Source organism: Ovis aries, chromosome 3, assembly GCF_016772045.2.
Source record: "Ovis aries strain OAR_USU_Benz2616 breed Rambouillet chromosome 3, ARS-UI_Ramb_v3.0, whole genome shotgun sequence".
Taxonomy (NCBI): domain Eukaryota; kingdom Metazoa; phylum Chordata; class Mammalia; order Artiodactyla; family Bovidae; genus Ovis; species Ovis aries.
In genome coordinates this window covers 31,524,262-31,547,861 of record NC_056056.1, presented here as the reverse complement: position 1 = coordinate 31,547,861, position 23,600 = coordinate 31,524,262, and the positions used below count along the sequence as shown (strand labels likewise).

Sequence of the window (23,600 nt, the reverse complement as noted above, 5' to 3'; positions counted from 1 at the left end):
TTCTTAGCAATAGAACAACTTGTTATGTATTGGAAAAACAACCTCAGGGTCTATTGTGTAGCAAGTGGAAATTACATGAATTTTGTATTACTTTTACAAGCTCCCATGAGTATTTGAAAGCTTACAGTGCTCTGTTTTACAGAACACTTGGCCATTTTGGGAAAAAGCTAGCATATACATAGAAGACAAAAGCCAGCATTTTGGAAGCTATATGTATTGCCTAAGTGTTTACCCGGATTCTCCCTTGAGGATAACGTGGACAAAAATTAAATATATTAACTAGAAGAATTTTAACTTGTAGGTTCTAAATGAGACCAGGTCAGATATTTGACCCTAATTATTATCTCATAAATATGTGATATGTTTTATGTTTAACTGTTCCCCACTGTTTGTTCTATACTTAATGTCTCCTCTAGCCCTTAAGTGTATTCACATACATACCATCATTTAGCAAATTTTGCTGAAATTTCAACCTTAGTCTTATAGTATTCTCGAAATCTTCTGTTTTGTACTAGATGCTTAGGAATAAAGCTCACTGATTCACTCTGGTGTTTGGAGCCCTCTATGGGTTATACTTCAGTTAAACTCATTCACATTTTCTGTTATTATTTGTAAGTACCATGTGCTGTTACTGAGCTGAGTGTTTAGAATACTGTGATAGTCTTTGCCTCTTAAGATAGAGTAATACATATTGAGTAATTACTGTGTGACAGACATTATGCTATATCTTACGATATTAACTTGTAAGCACTTCCTTAACAAAATGCCACAGACTGCATGGCTTAAACAGCAGACATTGATTTTCTCATAGTTTTGGGGGCTAAAAGTCCAGAATCAAGGTGTCGGCAGATTTGGTTTCTTCTGAAGTCGCTTTCCTTTGCCTTCAGATGACAACCTTCTTGCTGTGTCCTCAGATGGTCATCTTTTCTCTGTGTCTATGCACCCCTGGTATTTCTTGTGTGTCTCCAAATTTCCTCTCCTCCTAAGGACCCAAGTCTGATTAGAGTAGGGCCTACTCGTAGGACCTTTTACTTTGATTACTTCTTTAAAGGCTCTACTCCAAATATAGTCACATTCTGGTGTATTGGGGAGTACAGTATCAACATGTGAATTTGGGGGAGGAACACAGTTTAACCCATAACAGTTTATGAATACACCTCAGTCCCTCCTGATTACTGGTGATTATACTAGATGGTTAAGGTAGCACAGAGGTGGCAGGTTTGAATTTTGTCTTGTGGCAGCAGCAGCTGATGATGATGCAATTTCATCAGGTGTGTATTAGGTACATGTACAGTGTGAGCAGGGCACAGAGGAGAAGATATTACCTGGAGATGAACAGGATTTAAAGGGGCATTCATTTTAGGCATCTCTCAGGCCAGGGCTGCATATCTCCAGCACTGACACAGTTTATATGTAGGAAATGTTTCATAAATGGATGCTCAATAAATGGAGATTCAGTGAGTAGACAAGTGAATGAATTTCCCTCCTCTCCACACTCTATTTTTTCACCCATATCCTCTTTTTCTATACCTTTGTAGACTACTTTTCTTAGCCTAAAAAAATTTTTTTTTGGTCACACCATGCAGCTTGTGGGATCTTAATTCCCCAGCCAGGGATTAAGCTTAGGTCCTGGATTCTAGCAGTGAAAAGCACCAAGTCCTAACTACTGGACTGCCAGAGAATTCCCTGCGAGTCTTAATTGGGCTTCCAACCTCCATCTTACAATTCCCTTGACCTCTGGTACTGCCTGTATTACTATACTCTTAAATACAAATCAAATCAAATCACTTTCTGTCTGAAAACCACCCAGTGGCCCCTTATCTCGAGAATTAAATCGTGTTGTTTCCCTGCTTGGGCCTTTTCATTGCTCTTAGGATAAGATCTAAAGTCCTTAATGTGGTCAGATTCTCATTTGCCACTTGCTTACTGTGTACTAGTCACATAGGCTCCCTTTCAGTTTCTAGAAATCTCCAAGATCTTTTTACTTCAGAACTTTTTCACATGGTATTTTCTGAACCTGTACTGGTTTTTCCCATTGTCAGTGGCTATCCTAATGCCTGTTTCAGTTCAGTCACTCAGTCATGTACGACTCTGCTACCCCATGAATCGCAGTACGCCAGGCCTACCTGTCCATCACCAACTCCCAGAGTTCACTCAAACTCACGTCCATCGAGTCGGTGATCCTCTCATCCTCTGTCGTCCCCTTCTCCTCCTGCCCCCAATCCCTCCCAGCATCAGAGTCTTTTCCAATGAGTCAACTCTTCTCATGAGGTGGCCAAAGTACTGGAGTTTCAGCTTTAGTATCATTCCTTCCAAAGAACACCCCGGACTGATCTCCCTTAGAATGGACTGGTTGGATCTCCTTGCAGTCCAAGGGACTCTCAAGAGTCTTCTCCAACACCACAGTTCAAAAGCATCAATTCTTTGGCTCTCATCTTTCTTCACAGTCCAACTCTCACATCCATACATGACCACTGGAAAAACCATAGCCTTGACTAGACGGACCTTTGTTGGCAAAGTAATGTCTCTACTTTTCAATATGCTATCTAGGTTGGTCATAACTTTTCTTCCAAGGAGTAAGCGTCTTTTAATTTCATGGCTGCAGTCACCATCTGCAGTGATTTTGGAGCCCAGAAAAAGTCTGACACTGTTTCCACTGTTTCCTCATCTATTTCTGATGAAGTGATGGGACCAGATGCCATGATCTTAGTTTTCTGAACGTTGAGCTTTAAGCCAACTCTTTCACTGTCCTGTTTCACTTTCATCAAGACGGTTTTTAGTTCCTCTTCACTTTCTGCCATAAGGGTGGTGTCATCTACATATCTGAGGTTATTAATATTTCTCCTGGCAATCTTGATTCCAGCTTCTGCTTCTTCCAGCCCAGTGTTTCTCATGATGTACTGTGCATAGAAGTTAAATAAGCAGGATGACAATATACAGCCTTGGTGTACTCCTTTTTCTATTTGGAACCAGTCTGTGGTTCCATGTCCAGTTTTAACTCTTGCTTTCTGACCTGCATATAGGTTTCTCAAGAGGCAGGTCAGGTGGTCTGGTATTCCCATCTCTTTCAGAATTTTCCACAGTTTATTGTGATTCACACAGTCAAAGGCTTTGGCATAGTCAATCAAGCAGAAATAGATGTTTTCTGGAACTCTCTTGCTTTTTCCATGATCCAGCAGATGCTGGCAATTTGATCTCTGGTTCCTCTGCCTTTTCTAAAACCAGGTTGAACATCTGGAACTTCACGGTTCACGTACTGCTGAAGCCTGGCTTGGAGAATTTTGAGCATTACTTTACTAGTATGTGAGATGAGTGCAATTGTGCGGTAGTTTGAGCATTTTTTTCCATTGCCTTTCTTTGGGATTGGAATCAAAACTGACCTTTTCCAGTCCTGTGGCCACTGCTGAGTTTTCCAAATTTGCTGGCATATTGAGTGCAGCACTTTCACAGCATCATCTTTCAGGATTTGAGATAGCTCAACTGGAATTCCATCACCTCCACTAGCTTTGTTCATAGTGATGCTTCCTAAGGCCCACTTGACTTCATGTTCTAGGATGTCTGGCTCACCTTAAATGCCCCTAATTTAGAGAATTCTCTCCTGACTTGCCCATTCAGTATTCTGTAGATTTTGATCATAGCTGTTACAGGTTTTTTGACGGGTGAGGAAAGGGTAGGCAGAGGTGTTTCTATGTGCATATGAGATTATTTGGTTAAATACCTCTTTCCTATACTAGTCTGAAAAGCTCCTTGAAAGTGGAGATCTGTTTTGTTCACTACGTGTAGCCATCACCTGACTCAGTTCCTGGTACAGTTGACAATCAATGTTTATTGAGGGACAGTTTAGAGAAAATATATTGAAGGAAATATACTAGTGGACTGCCTTTTTGAGTGCTGCATGTTTGTTTTTGTAAGATTTTTCACAATGAACTATTAGATGTTCTAAGAAAAGTTGTATGTAAAATACATTTTTATACTTTTTGTCTTTGCTAGAGATGAAAAGGCAGATATTATTTTGTGACTTGGATTCTAGTTCTAAATACTGTTACCAGTTAAGTGACTTTAATGCATTTATGTGACTCATAACGTCTTGGAGTTGCCAGCTCTAGGGAGCACAGTTATGTTGTTAATGAATGAGGACTTCTCTGTTAGTGTAAAGCAGAGAGACTCTTCTTTTATTACCAGTTTTAGGTATAGTTTACCTAGAACAGAGTATGTACTTTTCTCCTAGAACTACCTATAGTTTATATCATCTTGCATTCTTAGAGTGCCTTATCATAATTGTTTCTGTCACAGTTTTTTAATAGGTCACCCTTGCTTTAGCATACATTATATTCTTTAACATAATTTTGACCAGTTTTCTCTTATGGAGAAAATTGTGTATGGTTTTCTGAAACCTCAGTGTCTATGCATGGCAACTCTGGTGCTGGATGTATGTTGAATATTCTTTATATCTTTAAAGAATTTTTATTTAAAGTAATACACTTTTCAAAATTATCAAATAAAGCCATATCTTTGAGGTAATGATTTGTTAAGTAGGCTTAGTACTTTGAAGTTCTAAAAGTATCATTCTCAGAGGATTGTCAACTTAATTGAGTAGTTTATTGTATATTTTGTTGTTGTTGTTTAGTCCCCAAGTCATGTCTGACTCTTTTGTGAGCCCATGGACTATAGCCCTCCAGGCTCCTCTGTCCATACGACTTCCCAGGCAAGAATGCTAGAGTGGGTTGTCATTTCCTTCTGCAGGGGATCTTCCCAACCCAGGGATTGAACCCATCTCTCCTGCATTGGCAGGTGAATTCTTTACCACTGAGCCACCAGGGAAGCCCATATTTATTTTTCACTCATCACTTAAAATGAATTTGTTTCTTATCCACAAATGCTTTTTACAGTTTTATTTAAATGTTTGTTCTTTTACTTTTCTTCTTAGGATGCCCTTTTTTCATGTTATTTCATTTGTGTGTTTAATAAATGTATACCAACTTTTTAACAGACAAAATAATTAGGCACAGGGCTTGTACTCTGAAGGATACTGCACATGCCATCATTGCAGCTGAGCTGGATCCAGAATTTAATAAACTCTGTGAAGAAATTAAGGAAGCAAGAATAAAAAGAGGTAAGTTATAGAAGTGAACATGCTATTGAAGACTAAGAGGTCACTGAGTGTCACTGGTTGGTGTTTATTTATAGTTGCTGGTATAATGAAAGTGTATCTTGAGGCCCAGCCTTTACTTACTTTCTGATACGGATATGTGTCATGTAAATTCTCAAAGATGTTTTGAAAATTTACTTTCTGTGACACCTTTAGTGCCAATTATAGAAATAAGCAGTACTTAGTGAAATTTCTTTTGTAGGAACACATCTTTGTTAATCCACATCATTAAGGATTTCTGTTCTTAAAGGATTTAGATAGGTTTTCATATTTGAAGAGTTTTATTTTCAACAGGTAATATCTAATATTAATTCTTTTTTTTTAATTTTTTAAAATTTTTTTTAAATTTTAAAATCTTTAATTCTTACATGCATTCCCAAACATGAACCCCCCTCCCACCTCCCTCCCCATAACATCTCTCTGGGTCATCCCCATGCACCAGCCCCAAGCATGCTGTATCCTGCGTCAGACATAATATTAATTCTTAAAAATTTAGGAATACTTTTTTTTAACCTATTGGAGTTTTATGTGCATTTTTGTTCATATAAACATATAACACATGTGTTTTGTTTGTTCAGTATATAATCCTGTCCTTGTGGAACTCATGGTTTAGCAGGAGAGAGTAAGTGTAAAACAAATCAAGTGCAGGGTGGCATATGCACTAACTGCAGCATATTCATCACAGAGGATAGACCTCCTGGTAGGAAACCTGACATTTTGATCAGAGTTTGGGGAATGAATGTACAAGTGTGGTCTGTAGTGAAGTAGAGGGAAGGAGGAGGCAGTGACAGGGAAGGAGAAAGTATTGTAGGCAGAACGCACAGTGCATAAAATCGCAGAGACATGAAATAACGTGGCCTATCTGAAGAACTGCCAACTGTTTGGCATTGCTAAAGATGTACAGACAGGTGAGAAATTGAGCTCAGAAGGTGAGCTGGGTTGAGGACATTGGAGTTGTGAATATGCTTTTCTTCTACTGCATTAGAGAGGCCTTCCCTGGCCACTTAATCTAATATAGGCTCTGGTCACCATCGCTTTTGTCATTTTGTTCTTGTTGTCTCTCTCCTCCTTGTCTAGAATATAAGTGCAAGTAATTGAGTGAATCAATGTCATGGACTTGGACTTTATTCTGTAGGTCTGTGTTTTTTATTTTTTTAAATTAATTTTTAATTTTTGCTCTATTTTACTTTACAATACTGTATTGGTTTTGCCATACATTGACATGAATCCACCATGGGTGTACATGCGTTCCCAAATATGAGCCCCCCTCCCACCTCCCTCCCCATAACATCTCTCTGGGTCATCCCCGTGCGCCAGCCCCAAGCATCCTGTATCCTGCATTGGACATAGAGTGGCGATTCGTTTCTTACATGATAGTATGCATGTTTCAGTGCCATTCTCCCAAATCATCCCACCCTCTCCCTCTCCCTCAGAGTCCAAAAGTCTACTCTACACATCTGTGTCTCTTTTGCTGTCTTGCATACAGGGTCATCGCCATCTTTCTAAATTCCATATATATGTGTTAGTATACTGTATTGGTATTTTTCCTTCTGGGTTACTTCACTCTGTATAATTGGCTCCAGTTTCATCCATCTCATTAGAACTGATTCAAATGTATTCTTTTTAATGGCTGAGTAATACTCCATTGTGTGTATGTACCACAGCTTTCTTATCCATTCATCTGCTGATGGACATCTAGGTTGTTTCCATGTCCTGGCTATTATAAACAGTGCTAAAATGTGTGTTAATTACCCACATCAGCTTAGAACTGGGAAACTAGGTTCTCTGGGAGAAGCTTGAGAAATCTGTGCTTTAACAGTGGTTTTTATGTAGACTGAAGTTTGAGGACAATTGTCATAGGCAGTAGGAGTCATTGAAGTATCTGAAGCAGTGGAATGGATTGGTAAATTGTTTTGGCAGCAGGAAATAGCAAGGTCTCACTGTGGCAGGGTGGGAGGATGAGAGCCTAGTTAAAAAGCTGTCGGAGCCAGTTTTGCAAACATTTTAGCCGTTTCTAAAAAAGTTAAGCATAACGTTTACCATATGACCCAGCGATTCTACTCCTAGGGATCTTCCCAAGAGAAATGAAAACATATGTCCATATAAAGACTTGTACATGAATGTTCATAGCAGTATTATTCACAGCATCTAAAAACTAGAAACAACCCAAATGTCTTTCAGCTGATGAATGGGTAAGGAAAACAGGGTGTATTGTACAACAACATACTGCTCAGCTATAAAAAGGAACAAGGTGCTACATGGATGAACTTTAGAAATGTTACGCTAAGTGAGAGAAAACAGTCACCAAAGACCACATATTGTATGATTCCATTCATATGAAATGCTCACAAAAAGCCGGTCTATTATAGAGACAAAAAGTGGATTAGTGATTGCCTGGAACAGTTTCTTAAATTGGATTGCTGTGTGATTACACAGCTCTGTAAATCCACTAAAAATCACTTAATTCTACCCTTGAAATGAATGATTTTTATGTTGTGTTAACTGTACCTTGGTTAAACTGTTGGAGGGTGGGGGGCTGTTGGAGTAGTCCAGAGTTTTAATTAGTGAAGTGGGAATGAAGGTAGGATTAACATGAGAGAGTTGTGGCAGCAGGGGTGGAAGGTATTGGGAAGGAAAGAAAGAGGCAAAATTTAGCTGCCACATTACTGATTTAATGATTTAAAGAGATGCTAATAACTACCAGTAGAGAGAGGGAATATATAAGGACAGGTCTTTTTGTGGGAAAAAGAGAAACCAGTTATTTTTAATTTGATCTATCTTTAGGATATGCAGTTGGTGATATCAAGTAGGCAGCTGATATAAATCAGGAGCTCAAGAGAGTTTTGGACTAAAATGTGATTTGGGAATAATTATATAATGTCAGTAGAAGTTGAAGGCATGAATGATACTTGTGGTGGAAGATGTAGATTAAAGTGAGAAGAAAAGAGATTCTAGAGATAGTCCTTAGAAACTTGGATGATAACACTAAAGATAGCATAGAAGAAAGAGATCTAGTAAAGAAAATTGAGATGGAACAGTTATTTCTATGAAGATCAATGCAGAAAAGCCAAACTTACACAGTGTGGTGTAACAGCCAGCTTATATCAGATGGAAATGGTTTATATGAATGGAGTTCAGTAGCCTAGTAATATGCTTATACTTTCTAAGATGGCAGAAATCATGACTTTTTGGCAATATATGATCTTATTGTCTTATAGTCATAAAAATGTGAAATGTATCCCTTTGCAAAATAAAGTGAGTCAACATGGGGCCCTTTGGGGATTAAGTGTAAATAAGCATGGCCTACCATTTTATTTTTATGATATGATATCTAGTTTCTTTCCCATCTTAAAACAAAAGGTACTGTTTTCATCCAAATTACAAACTGTCCAAATATAATTAATGACTTTAAAACTCAGTATTTCAGACTTTTTTTTTTAACCTTGTTGGTTTATGTAGCTGGGAATATTTAAATAGGTATCGCTTATCTTCTGCTTGCAGGCTTATCGGTAACAGCAGAACAAATAAATCCTCATGGTACTGGAGCTCGAAAGACAGAAACTAGAGTTGAAGAGGCATTTCGGCACAAACAAAGAAATCCAATGGATGTCTGGCACAGTTCTGCAAATAAATGTGCATGTGAGTATTTGAGATCTTATTATCCAGCAGTGGGAACAACTGTGAATGAGGCAGAAGTGTTAGGAATTGGGCACACACACCAAAGGGCTGCCAGGAGCTTGTGGGGTAAGATGCTGAATCAGTATATTTCTTTAACCTTATTTGCTTTTTTTCTATCTCTGTTGGTGCTTGCTGTTGTAATTGGACTAGATTTAAATATTTTCCGCTTTAAACTTTGGGTTTTGGAAAGAGATATGGAGCCAATAGATTTTTATCCACCCCACCTTCAACCCCTTGCTGTATATTATGCAGGGTGCTCTCATTATGGTGGGAAATGGAAACTCTGGCTTAAGAGAGTGCCTGAATTGACAGCAGGAAGTTGATTTTTCTGAGAAAAATCTTCAGCCTTCTTTTTCTGGTTTTGTTTAAGTGAGATGTATTTATTTTTCTTTTGTTTGTTTCGTTCTTTTTTGTTTGTTTTGTAAGTGAGGTGTATTTAGAAGGGGAAAATTCAGTGTTCTATGTTTTCTTCACTTTTCCTTATTCATGGTGATCTGTAAAAATTTCTAAAAGACAAATGTTAATAAACACAGCATCTTCCTGATGTAATCTTAATGTCTCGCTAAAGATGGCCATCTTTGGACTGTGTGTGCTATTCTTCTGATAGAAAGGTGGTAATTCTGCTCCAGCTGTCAGTAAAGATGGCCATAATAAGTTCTTCCACCAGTGGCATTGAAGTTGAATGAATGAACCAGACTCAGTTTTTTTTTTTTTTTTAACTCTTGTCCTCTTTGTGATAAATGGCATTCATGTGTGAGAAAATTTGAAGGAGTTAATGGTGCATTTCGTCCTAGGAAGCTGATTAAGCTATTTGTACTGGTTGTACCTTGAATCGTGACCTGGATTAACTAACATAATACTCTGATTTAAATGTTGAAATCCTTACATTCTCTGCAACTGATAAAAATATTTACCCACTAAAATACATTGAACATTGCTTCAGCAGTTTTAATTTTCTTTAAGTGTTAAAATGTTTTTTAATCTACAAATGTGAGTTTTGTGTTCTCTGACCAGTAGATGGCATATGTGACTCATCATTTGGCTATTTTACATTATTTTACATTACTTTAATCAGTATGTCTAAATCTCCCTATGGAAGAGTTGTTTTGGGAATAAGCTCAGAGATGCTATAAAACTTGATTTTAAAGACTGTGCCTCTAAATGGGCTTTTCACACAAAAAGGCTTTTCCCCTGAAAAAGGTGATAGAGCAGTGACTGAAACAAAACCCTTGACTCTTGTGGCACATATATAACCAATTTCTCTTATTTGACCAAAATCTCGCTAAGCATTAGAAGTGATTATAAAAAGATGGGAAACTATCTCCAGTTTGACCTCCCCGAAAATAAGAACATTTTCTCTTATCTGGGATGAAAGCATTAGAAGCACACTTGCTTCAGAAAGGTTCCTAGCTTTTGCTTAGGGTACGAGTACATATCAAATAATTGAGCTGGCTCTTGATCGAGCAGGGTCCAGCCTCCTGGCTTTAGTGCTACATGACTTAGTGAAGAAAGGAAAAGGGAACCTCTTGTCACTTTGGTTGTTGGAGAATAAGCAAGGACACAATGTCAGGAGTGACTGGTCAGGTAGAAAAGCCTAATAGTTCCACATTTTAGAGAAAGAGCAAGCTGAATACTTTTCTTTCACTTTTAATATGGACTGGGTTAATCTTTCATATAAGTAATGGAATGCTTATGAATGCTCATCACTTTAGCCTGTGCTTTTAAAAGTAGACTAATATAGAAATTTCATCTCCAATTACCCTGTAACTGTAAATTATAAAAATAGAAATAGGGGGGGAAAGGAATGGGGAGATGATTGTAATGATAGTACAGTTTTGAGGGCAAAATAAATTTTGAGCCAAGTCACTAAATAAGGTGAATTTTGGAAATGATTTTAGAAACCTTTAGTAGATTTATTCTTAGATCAGAAAGAAGAGTGACATTTATAACAATTTGTCATATATCTTACTTTGGTGTCTTTATAAGACTTAGTAAGGATTAAAGATGAAAGGGTGAAAAAAGTATGTGAACACACTATGTGCTGTTGATACATTATGATCTTTATCCATTAAAAGATCTTTATCCATTTTTTTTCCTAGGAAAGTGTACACATACGTAATAATGTTTTAGGATTCTTTTAATGGATAAAGATCACAAGTTCATATTAAGTGCTGACGTAAAGAAATGAGGATTGTTTTAAGACTGTATTCCCTTCTGTTTGTCGTTCAAAAGTAATTTTAAAACTGTGAATTAAACATTTTCCACTTAGTGGCCCATATTTGCATTTTCTTTTTAAAATGTCTTTGCCCAGAAAGCTTTCAACATTGACATATTAAAAATATTATTATCTCTTTTTAAACTAAGCCAGATTTGACATTATTTTTATAGCCTTGGAAAAAAATGAATTACTTTTACTCTGATGGCTTTCAACTAATATTCAGAATCCAGTGGTAGACGTCAGAAGTAATAGGTCTCTAGCTTAACTAGTTAGCTTTGATAACTTTTATATTTAAATTTCTTTGTGCAAGTGTCCCACATTACAAAATAAAAGTTAAGTTTTCATTTTAGGGACAATGGGATCAACTTGCACAACCAGCTACCTTTGATGCATAATATGGGAAATAAATATCCCTATGTCCTTCATGACCTGGAAGTACCAGCTATCTACTGATAAAACTCTTGATAGTTTCTAACACCGAAGAGTATAGTCCCTGCAACTTTTGTAGGTCTCTCACTTTATATAACTGACCAAATATTTATTTTCAGTGTTTATTAATGTTGTTATTGTTGCCTTGATAGCAGAGGGCTTGTTTTCTGCATATTTTCCAATAACAACTTTGCAAGAAATTGATCCTGCTAGGAGAAACATTTGTGATAGAAGGCTAACAGGTGGCTAACTACATTGTCTGTCTTAAGTTCATAGGGCTTCTATTTCTTAGGAAAGGAGAGGCAGTAGAGATCCCTGTAACTTTTGTCTCTTCGCATATTTGATCATATCTTAATTTCTTTTATGGTTTAAGAGCTTTTGGGGGATCTTGCTGGCAAAGCAGTCATTTTCCTGATGGAAATCCAGGGCTGTAGTCCCAAACCTTCCAGGCAGCCTGGTAATATGACCATTTCCTAAATGTATAGTGTGCTTGGCCTTCGGGTGTTAAGAATTAGGAAAAGCAATAAAGCAGGATCTAGGGCAGTCATAAAGAGTGAGTGCTTAGTCAACTCATACAGGAAATAAATTAAAAATATTTTCATTTGTCAGAGCTCATCCCTGACATCATATCCATTTTGTAGGTGTGAAGATTAGTCAGCATGGGTGCCAAGAGCTAAGTAGTTTTTGTCTCTGTGGGTTTATTTTCTTTTGGATCTTATTTAATAAACATTTGTGAAACAAGCATTGTACCTACAAGTTCTATATATCTTTTTCCCTTCTTTGTAAAATAGTTCGAGTTCGGAGAAAATCACGGCGGCGATCACAGTGGGGTAAAGGAATTATTAAGAAAAGAAAAGTCAATAATTTAAAAAAAGATGAGGAGGACACCAAATTTACTGACTATGAGAATCATATGGAGGACAGGAAATTGCTCGAAAATGGAGAGTTTGAGGTAAGCACTGACTGCCATGAAGAAAATGGAGAAGAGACTGGAGACTTATCTATGACCAATGATGAGTCATCCTGTGACATCATGGACATGGACCAGGGGCAGAGGCTTAACAGCGGAGCAAGCACAAAAGAGAACTTTGCTTCTACCGAAGAGGAAAGTTCAAATGAGTCTCTACTCATCAACAGCAGCAGTTCTCTAAATCCAGAACAGACATCTCGGAAAGAGCCTTTCCTTAAAGAAGGCTGTCTAAATGGTGAGGCCTCCACAGACAGTTTTGAAGGAATACCCGTTCTGGAGTGTCAGAATGGCAAAGCTGAAGTAGTTTCTTGCTATGGCAGTGGAGATAAATGTAGTTCTGAGCAAAAAACTCTCCTGGAAGATCAGTCAAAAGGAAAACCAGAAACTTCAAATGAAAATCATGGAGATGATCCTGAGAAACTAGAGGCTCTGGAATGTAGCACTAACGAGAAGTTAGAGCTTGGCCCTGATGTGGAGGTTAAAGATGCAGAACTGGACAAAGAAGGTAGAGCTAATGTTCTAAAATTTTTCCTGAGGTTTTAAACTGCAGAGTTAATTACATGCATATTTTATCTGGTCCCCAGTAGCAATAGTTGATGAATAATTATATCCCTTTGAGAATTTATTGCAGTTTTCACCCCTTTTCCTAGAAAAGTGTACACACACATAATACATTTTGGTGTATGTTTTAGAGGGTTTATTGTCCAGAAGGAATTGCTTTCCTGGCTGCTTCCTCTTCGTGCTCCTGTCTGATTGTTGTCCCTTTCCTAATGAATTTATGACTAAAAGCTGAATAAATCCACACTTGTTAAGAGGATGGGATTTCTGACAGAAAGATTATTGGGATGGGGTGAGAGGTAGGTGAGAAGACTTGGATGCTATGGCAGTATGGTATATCAGAGTCATATAAACCCACATTATATTTCCACTATTGTTTATTATAATCATGTGACTCTGAGTTAGTTGTTTGTATTCTCTGGCCCTGTGTCTTTCCATCTTCTGAATTAAACTTCAGGGTGGTGTCACTGCAGGGATTAAATAAGTCTTGTATGTTAATTGCCTTCTCCTGGTACCTGGCACATCCTAAGGTATATTTATGCCAGGCAGTCACTGTCAGTTGAATCTGAGGGGTGTTAATCTAGAGACACTGTTGCTTTATAAACCAGTGGTGGAAGAAAGCAGCAAAATCCTCACTGTCAAAGTGACTTGATTCTTGCTGAGTCAGAGCTCTCTGCCCACTCCTGACTTCACTTGGATATGTGATTCCTGAAGAAGCAGTGGAGAGGGAGTTGAGGGTTTCTGGCCCTGCTTTGCTTTTTATCATGATTCTTTAGCCTGTGGTGGGGTGGGGTGTATTAAGAGACAGACCTACCCTGTTCAGTGTGCATTTCCTTCCTAAGCAGGTAGCTAGTCTTGCCCTCGATTATCTCGAAATTGTATTGTGCTAAATTGTGTGGAGTATATGATGTTAGCCTGGGATTTGGGCTCTGTGAGAAAAGAGCCCAAATTTTTTAATGCCAGTTTATTAGAGCTATCCAGAAGAATTAGAGTAGGATGGTATTGTTCAAAGTCTTAGAATTCTTTTAATGGATAAAGAGAAAGGTACAGATTTATGCTGCCTCTTGAAAATTTTTAATATTTAATAGTAGAAAGCAGTTTTAGAAGCATTATTTATCTGGGCTATCATATAAACAGAACTTAAAAAATGTGTTGAAGCTAGAATTAAGTAATGAATGGGACAATGTGGGGAAAAGGGAGAGACTCCTGTTATGAGGCCGAATGGGTGAGTGGGTGGGGGAGTCTTTGTAATGCTACTTCACTATGAGATTTTAGTAAGGTTACAGAAAAGGTTTAAATGAATATTATGTTCAGCTAACAGCTTTAAAAGTATTTGCTGTGTAAAAGCCTCACCTGAAGTTTTCATTTGTAACTGTCCAGGGCAATGTAACCGAGTGCAGTGGTTCCTAACTCAGGTTCTTGGACCCCCTAGACTCCCATGGGTATAATAATGAGAATTTGTATGGTCTTAACAAAACTCCTAGCATATGTTAATTGAACTGGTTTTTCATATGTTAATTGAACTCAGTTTTCAATCTAAAGGCTGTCTTTAATATAACATTTCTCTGATACATCAGGGTATATGTTTTTGAAGGCAACATCTTGGTTCTTTTATTATTTATATAGCAGGCATTGATGAGAAAGAATTGTTTAAAGACTTGGGAATAAGAGGATTAATGCAGGAGGGAGGAGAAAGAGTCTCCTTAGTTTCCCAGAACATGGGCCAGGTCCTGTATAAGAAATGGTCCAAGTTTGTCCTTGTGGCCCCTACCCCTGCCTGTCTCTTCTTAAGAGTACTCCTACTCAGAGTGCATAGGGCTTGATGGTCTGCCTACCCTCCCTACCCGTCAGAGTGCCTGGTGCAGTCAAATTATACTTAGCTGCCTTCAAATTTCTGTTTTTTTCAGTATGGTTGGTCTTAGGAGAATGTTGGGAGGAAAGTAATTAAATTATATTAATTTACTCGAAGGTAGTAGGAAAAGACACTAGACCTTTTGCATTTTTAATGGGCTTATATTTTTATGAGAAAATATTGTGTAACACAGGCAGTATAACTGAGAAAAATAAGAAATTTCAGGCAATGTTGAGGAAAATGTTTTGCTTTGGGAGGCAGATATGAAGCAGGTTGGACTTACTTTGTGTTAGCATCTGCTTTTCTATGTTGCTTCCTTTTCTTCTAGTTCTGAAAGCTCCACATTTTAAAATGATTATCATACAGAGAGTGAAGATAGTTTATAAGTTACTTCTTAGAGGTGAAGATCGCTTTTATCTCCCTTTCAGTGGATACATTTGTTAGATGATATTCTGGTGTGACTTGGCTTTCATAGTTGTGGTTTACTCCTCTTTAACTTGGGTTTCTTAGTCTTACCTCAAAAAACCATTTATTACTTGAAGAATAATATCTTTATTCCAAAAAGGATTTGAAAGAATTTATAATAGTTTAAGCCTGATTTTTATTAACTTTTATTTGCTGCAGTGCATTTTTTTGTTTCAATTGTAGGTGCTTCTAAAGTAAAGAAATATCGTAAGTTAATTTTAGAACAGGCAAAAACAACAAGCCTGGAACTGGTACCAGAAGAGCCATCTGAGCCTGTGCCGCCTCTTATAGTTGATCATGAGAGATTGAAGGTAAGCTTAGCTCTTCCTGGGAAATTTTAAATGAATGGAAATAAGTTTTAGTAATTTTTTCTTTAAACCTTGGAATATGAATACTCTAGGGCTTCTCATGAAAAAGAGTTGTTTGTGATTTGAGGGGTTTAGAAGTATGAGAATGTTCTTGGTAATAAACTAAGCCCTGAAATCTTCAAAACTAAGGGGTCAGGTTTATACCATAGAATGTGGTATATGTTGCCTAGTATTTGAGTAGTACTGTTTCAGTCTGAACAATGAAATCAAACTTCTTTTTATTCTTTTAATTTTCCTCAGAAATTGCTTGATTTGTTGGTAGATAAAAGCAACAATCTGGCAGTTGATCAACTTGAGAGATTATATTCTCTTCTTAGTCAGTGCATCTACCGTCACCGTAAAGATTATGACAAATCACAACTTGTAGAGGTAAGTGTCTAGTTCATTTGGAGAATAAATAAATATGTGCTGTTGCTTGTCACAAAGTAAAGAGAAAACAAAGTTATTTTATTTTGAATTTTTCACCAAGTAGCTGAAGAGTGATTTGAAGATTTAAGATTACGAAGAATCATGAAGAGTTATAAAAATAACCTCTTTGTACCCTTTTGTCTCAGAACAGAAGTAATCTGGGTTTCTTTGTTTATCAAAACACAGAAATCCATGGTTGGCAGACACACGGAATAGCATGGTGCAGTTCTCCCCTCCCTTGCTTCTCGGCGACTTCACAGATGATGCATATCACTTGGGCCTGTTGAATGTGAGCATGGCCTCACAGTCCATGTTACCACTACTCTCTAGGCAGCCACTGCTGGTTAAACGGAGTTGGTATGGGCCTTGAGACCTATTGGCCACCCTAGTAATGACTGGAAGAGAACTTAAAAGTCATCTCATTTAATCAGATCTAGTCTTAGTGAAACAGCCACCTGAGTGGTTGTTCTTATGCTTGGATACCATAGAAGTGAGCCATTCCCCTTCTAGACAACTCTGGGCCATAAGAAAATTTTGTATAAATACAAGCTTATATCTTTTTTCATATAATTTATATCATTAAGTCACTCTTCTGCTTTTTGAGGTCATCTGAGCAAATGTGAATGCAAAAAAATGAATAAGACCAAAGTCTCTGTTCTCAAGGAACATTTTTAGTATGCTAAAGATTCATGTGTAGAGGATGTGCCTATTTTGCATGTGTAATGAGGAATACAGGCATATCTTGCTTTATTGTCCTTTGCACATACTGAAGTTTCTGCAAGTTGAAGATTTGTGGCAATTTTCAACAGCATTTGCTCACTTTGTGCTTCTGTGTTACATTTTGATAATAGTTGCAGTATTTCAAACATTTTCATTATTCTGGTAATCTGTGATTAGTGATCTTTGATATTATTGCAAAAAGATTATGACTTTCTGAAGGCTCAGATGATGGTTAGCATTTTTTTCCCACAAACTTTAAAATGTTAAAAAAAAATTAAGGTGTGTACATTGTGTTTTAGACATAATGCCATTACACAGTGTAGTGTAAACACAACTTTTATTTGCACTGGGAAACTAAAAAATTTGTATAACTGCCTTTGTTTTTTGTCTGGAAGGCAGTGTCTCCAGGGTATGCCTGTATTGGGTTTCCCAGGTGGCTCAGTGGTAAAGAATCTGCCTGCAGTGCAAGAGATGCAGGTCCAATCCCTGTGTCAGGAAGTTCCTTTGGAGAAGGAAATGGCAACTCACTCCAGTCTTCTTGTCTGGAAAACCCCATGGATGGTGGGCTACACCATCCATGGGGTCAAAAATGAGTCAGATACGACTCAGCAACTAAACAACAACAACAATGCTTGTATTATACTTGAATCAAAGCAAGGGTGCACTTAAAACTTATTTTATAATCATATTTTTCTGTCACGTTTTTATGAATCTGTACCAACCTTATATAATAATGTAGAAATTACAGGAAAGCAAAAATGAAAAAATAAAAACATCACCCACATACCACCATCTGGAGGAAACTAATCATTGTTAATCTCTTAGAATATCTTCCATCCTTTAAAAATGTCTAGATGTATATAACATGTATATAAGCAGGAATGTGTGTTTAAAAGTTGGGATAGTATTGTATATTCTGTTTCATAACTGGACTTTTCTCTTACTCAGTAGTATATGATGAAACATTTAGCATGAGTAATTTTGATTGATCATTTATATAACCTTTTAATTAGATGATAATCTGTTAGTTTACCTTATTAGTTCTGTAGAGATGTAGGATATAATTTCTTTGGAGGTGTTTTGGGTGGTGCGGTGGTAAAGAATCCACCTGCCAAAGCAGAGGCACAAGAGATGGGGGTTTGATCCCTGGGTCGGGAAGATCCCTGGAGTAGGAAGTTGCAACCTGCTCTAGAATTCTTGGCTGGGAAATCCCATGGACATAGAAGCCTGATGGGCTATAGTCCATGGGATCACAGAGTCAGACATGACTGAGCACACACACATTTATTTTTCATAAAGAGGGGAAAGAAAACCAGATGTCTTAGATGTATTTGGCATTTGCCTATCTGAATGTAATGTGTGGGGTAGAGTTCTTTACTTTTTTTAAATTCTAGAACTTCTTTGTTTACATGATGATATTTGATTATCATGAATGGACTGAATGGACTGAATACTCTTCAGCAGTGAAACATTTTTCAGTCTGGGTCTTAGAACCGTATAATCTTGGGGCCTCATTTAGGAGGAAAGGAAATCTATAGCAGAATCACCAGTGAGAGGCATTCCTGGTGGTGGTGGCATTGACTCTTCCTGGCTTTTTTTTCCTTTCTAAATTTCAACTCTAATTGAAGTGAACAGCATTGGGTACAAGGTGCATTCTACTTTGGGTACAAGTTTTACTATATGGAATACATTCATTTTGCTTTGGGAGTTGAATATAATGAGGACTTCCCTGGTGGCTCAGATGGTAAAGAATCTGCCTGGAATGCTGGAGACTCAGGTTCAATTCTTGGGTCGAAAAGGTCCCTTGGAGAAGGAAATGGCAACCCACTCCATAATGAGTAGGGAAGGGTGTAGGCTTTGGAGTGAGGCTACCTGTATTCAAATCCTGACTCTGTATTCAAATCTTGACTCTGCTATTTACTACCTGGCAAATTATTTATATATGCAAATTTCTTAATAAAATATCTGGTATAATAAGAACTCATTGCTAGTGTCATCCTCCTTAGCCTAAATGTAAAATAGGAGGCATTTGGAAATGTCTAGAGCAGATAGTCTTACACAGTAACTATAGTATTATAATCAGGAATATATTTAAAGCTTAACTTTGTATCTAAAATTCTTTCTTGAGAAAGTTGATTTGAAGTGAATTTTTCCGTAATGCTTTTGTATTTCCTTTAATAGGTAACTTGTACTTTTTTCCTCCCCCTTATAGGAGATGGAAAGAACAGTTCATATGTTTGAGACATTCCTATGAACCTTTCAAGAAGAGTGGTTTATCCCCTCCAATCTGCTCCTGACAGAGCAGTCTTCTGAGCCATTCAATTTCAAATTGCACCAATTAACGTGCAGAGCCTTGGTGTAAAGTGCTCTCTCACTCATTCTTTCTCTCTGTTGAATTTGGTGCTATTGTCTCAGGTACCTGAAACCAACCAGCCTACAAGAACCAAACAGAACTTCAGAAACATGTTGTATTTTCCACAAATAAAAAATACAACCCCACAGATTGGAGATTTTGGTGCTACAGAAACTGCTCTCACTTCTGCTCCTCTTTTTGTGCACTCTTTTTTGGAGACTTCTCTCTTAGGGAGCAGACCAGCAAATTTGAGGAAACTGGATGGGGCAGTTCTTACTGTGTTGAATTGTTTAAAAAATGGGCAACCTGTTCCTTTCCCTCTCCTTTCTACCCCTTTTATCATATTTGTTTTATTTTTTTCTCTGGGTAATGGACTAAAGCCTGTTTTGAAATTGGCTATGGTATATTCTGGTGGGAAACTGAAGAAACTGGATGAAATTAGATTAGGCTCTTTAGAACTGCCTTTAACGTGCCTTTTTATTCATTTGAGAAAGGATAAGGCTAAACACAAGGATGGGCTTGTTTGTAGCAAATGAATTAGAATGTTTTCTTTGGTCACAACCCTGAAAATAAGTTTTGATACTCTGTATCATTAAGAGGCAGCCAGTGATTTGGTATGAAATGCCTATACTGCTTTTAAAACTCAATCAAGAAAGTTGTTAAGCTACAAAATATACTAAAAATGGTAAGTTTTCCTGTATGGTTCGTTTCTGTTTAAGAAACATGTGATGAAGCAACAACAACAAAAAATAATATACAATCCTTAAAAAAAAAACAAAACACTCTTTTTGGCATTGATGACAATGATGGTCAGGAAATAGAACTGCCTTCTATTTTCTTCTGTCGGTGGTAATTGAATGGACATTCATGTTTGAGTTCCCAGAGAAGAATGATTTTCATATATAGCAGATTATTACTGTTTTGGTTTAAAGCCAGGACTTGCCAAATGGAAAGAAAAGAGCAATTTTTGTCTAAGAGCTCCATAAAATTCTTTTTCAATATGCATAGTTGCAAGTGAACTCTGGTATGGTCCTTGAATAACAGTATTAATATTTAAATCCCTCATCGTAAGCTTACCTTCACAACTAACTTCATTTTGATCGGAACCCATTTTGGATCTTGTTGAGCGATTTCTGTGACTTGTACTTATCTAAAATTAATTATGGATTACTAGTTTTACAAAAACTTTCTACAAATTCAGAGACACAGTCTAGGCAGTTGCAAAGTGGCAAAAGGAGTGCAGTGACTTTTTTATCAGATGATTTTTAAACAAAAAAGTAGAAAATTTTGACAAGTTGGCTTGATACCTTCATTCATTATAGCCGTTAGCTGCACAGGTGTGTCTTTCCAATATATGCAACACATGGTAGTTTGGGTTTTAATTAGAGCAAATGGTCTTGGACTACTGCAGAGATACTGAGCTACCTCAGCTTTTTGTATTTTAGTTAACAACGGTGTCTACAGAGTTCTGTATTCACTTTGCCACCGTTTACATGCTGAAGCTAAGGTACTTGTCTCCTCGTCTCTGGCTTTGTAGGGTGCTGGATGCCAGTGCAGAAAGCACACTTTGGCCAAGGCTACTGCAGTAATCTTAAGTGCTTCTTTGCATTTACATGAACATTTTACGCTTTCTAACTCTAATTTAATTTTAAAATAATGCCACTTATTTTCTTTATACCTATGAACTTTTCATGATATTCAGTTAGTCATATAATTCAAGATGCTACCCGTGTAGACACACTGTATTTTTAAGGTGGGCAAGTGCGATTAACGATGAACCAATTTTAAAGGGGAGGTCATTTGAAACCTCTAATTTGATTATTGGGAGGATTTTCATGCTTTCTTTAGTATTTATTACCATCATACCAGTTCAAGCTATTTTACTGTCTAATACATTAGCATTTTGTATTTTGATGGAAATTGTTACAGAATTTAAAGATTTGATGAAATAAATGTAGCAGATTTTTTGTAGCAAGTTTCTGGTAAAAGGGTTTTTTGCAAGTCTCAGGTTCTTGCTGCACTATTTTTCTTTAAATATTTATTCCAGTTACTCTAATTCAGAAGCATTCTGTTCAAGTAACAGCAGCACTTGTGAATGGAAAAAAAAAATGCACATGTTCTTAGTAAGTTACTAAATTTGTACAGGTTAAGGTTTTAGCCATCAGTGAGTTTGACAAGGGAAATTTATTTATGTTCAGCATTAAAATGCTTCCAAAAGATCAAGTTTTTTAATTTTAACCTTGATAGAGATAGGAGAAATAGGAGGCAACCTCAGTATGATAGGATCTGCCACTCTGAACAGTTTAGGTCTTAAAGAGAAAGCCAATCTAATGTCAAGGGGAGAAAAATGAGCTGAAATTGTACTAACTCCTCTGGCCCCTTTCCCTCTGCAAAAGAAACACGCTATACCAGTTTTGCTTACTTTACAGCTATCTGGTGGTTCTATAATTTAAAGCAGCTTGTAAAATTATCCAAGCAGACTCAATTTTGTTTACCTTTCTGTAAGTTCTTGATTTTTGCTGTATAGCATTGGCAAAAATATGTACAAATTGACCTCTGTTCTTATTTCCTATTGTGAGCATTATACATTAGCTCCTGTGTAAAACCTTGCTCCCAGATGACTAAAATGTGTATCACGGCCCAGCCCAACAATAGTTAATGCTCAGCTGTGGGGACCATAGGAGCTTTTGAAGATGATGGAACCGCACTAGGGTTGAAACTGATGGCTGTGGAGTTAATTGTGTTTTTGAGCTTGAATCTCACCTGTGATTAATTTTTTTTTGTTTAGTTTTGTTGTCCTTTCAGTACATTCTTTCAGGACTTGATTTTTCTCATATGCCAATGTATTTGTAGATTTACTGGATTTTATTTTTTAGGGAGTGGGGTGGTAATATCTTCCCATTTTTTGATTAAGTTGGTTCAGCTATGGTGCTATTCGGTAGGTATCTTCAGTGTCAGGTCCCGTAGCTGAATGCCATTGTTATTATAATTATTATTTGTAATCACATTGTAAGCTTGAATTTGGACTTGTACCAACATCTTTTGTATTTTGTACATTCGGTTATTTAGACTTTGGGAGTCCTCTTTGGTTTCATTCACGTATGTCTACTTTGTAGAGTAAGTAGACCTCCTCAACTATGGTCTATTTTGGGTTTGTAGTTTAATTTAGAATTGTGTTAAGTTGATGTTTTACATTTGACTTCATTTTACATTAGTTTGAAGTAAATTATTTAATTTTTGAATTCTGGAATTTTGAACATTTACTGTAATTTGTAATATAACTGCTGTGAAATACTTGAATAAAGATGACAAGAAAAACATATCTTTCTTCAGCTTAATCATCATTACTATTGGCTGCAAATGCAATGCTTTGTTTCTAGCTGAACTCATCTATTTTGCAGCTAGGGCATGTTGATGTTTATTAAGCGCCCTGAAAATCTTGTTCTATGATTCTTTGAGATTTAGTTGCCCTAGGTATTTTTTAGCTTAAAGTTTTTCTGTTGAACAAGTGTAGTTTTAACTTCACATGAAGATTGTCTAAAAGTTGTTTAGAATCAAATGGATTACTTGTGTGATTTGTTTTTCTCATTGGAAGACTATGCTTCAATAGACAATCAGGTAGTATGGTTCACTTATTTTATAGTGCTCTTCTCTCTGATCACGTAGTTATCAGTGTATTTTGAACAATAAATAGAATTTAAACCCCAGAATTTTATGGGGTTTATTGCTTTAAGCAAATAGAATGTACTTGGCTTTAGATTGCCTATATTTCTGTTGTCTAGTATATATATATGTTCCAAGGTTAGTATACTAATCTTCCTCTACATAAATCTTTAATTCCGCGCCCCCCCCCTCATTTTTAAAGATCATAAAAAGGAACTGTTTGAATTTGTTTTTCTTGGTTTTGCAGATTAATTTTTACTTTTGATTGTTGTATGTATCAGAAGACTGATATTGATAAACCTGGGAAACAGACTTTTGAAAGTTTTATCTGAATGTTTAGATAAGGAGTTTATAATTGAATTTGAGTCTCAATCAAGTTTTGAGGGCCCCAGGGATGAAGTTGGGTTTATATATCCAGTTTTAGTTTTCCGCTGGACTCAAAACTACAGTAAAGTGAGAGACTAATCTTTAAGTATCTGCTTCATTTAGTCCTCATGCCCGAATACCTGAAAAGTTGTCTCTTGGCTCTGTTTTAGAATACAAATTCTCTCTCTTTCCCACACAGTCATGTCTGTTATATGCTAGGCACTGGGTCAGAAATACATGACATGATACAGGTGACATTCTCTGTCCTTTAGAAGCTTATAGTCTGCTAGGGGAAGTTGGTACAAATGCTAGTAGAAGTAACTGAGTGGATTAAGGACTGTAACAGAGGATCACAGTGCTGTTCATAGTTCCAAGAAGGGAATCAGTTCTGTTTAGGAATGGG

At 36.9% G+C, this 23,600-nt stretch overlaps 1 protein-coding gene across 6 annotated transcripts in view; it reads left to right on the top strand.

The window, feature by feature from the left end:
* ATAD2B (ATPase family AAA domain containing 2B) overlaps window positions 1-23,600 on the top strand; it is a 153,558-nt gene that overhangs the window by 104,338 nt on the left and 25,620 nt on the right. For 4 of the 6 annotated variants that reach the window (XM_042245844.2, XM_004005715.6, XM_042245843.2 and 1 more), the window contains 6 exons: window positions 4,991-5,113; window positions 8,651-8,788; window positions 12,266-12,949; window positions 15,503-15,630; window positions 15,928-16,056; window positions 19,028-22,488. In XM_042245844.2, coding sequence (XP_042101778.1) covers window positions 4,991-5,113; window positions 8,651-8,788; window positions 12,266-12,949; window positions 15,503-15,630; window positions 15,928-16,056; window positions 19,028-19,069 — 1,244 coding nt within the window. In that variant the 3' untranslated portion in view covers window positions 19,070-22,488. Of the gene's footprint in view, window positions 1-4,990; window positions 5,114-8,650; window positions 8,789-12,265; window positions 12,950-15,502; window positions 15,631-15,927; window positions 16,057-19,027; window positions 22,489-23,600 lie in introns of those variants that run through there. The other 2 variants (XR_009599768.1, XR_009599767.1) reach the window with 1 other exon arrangement.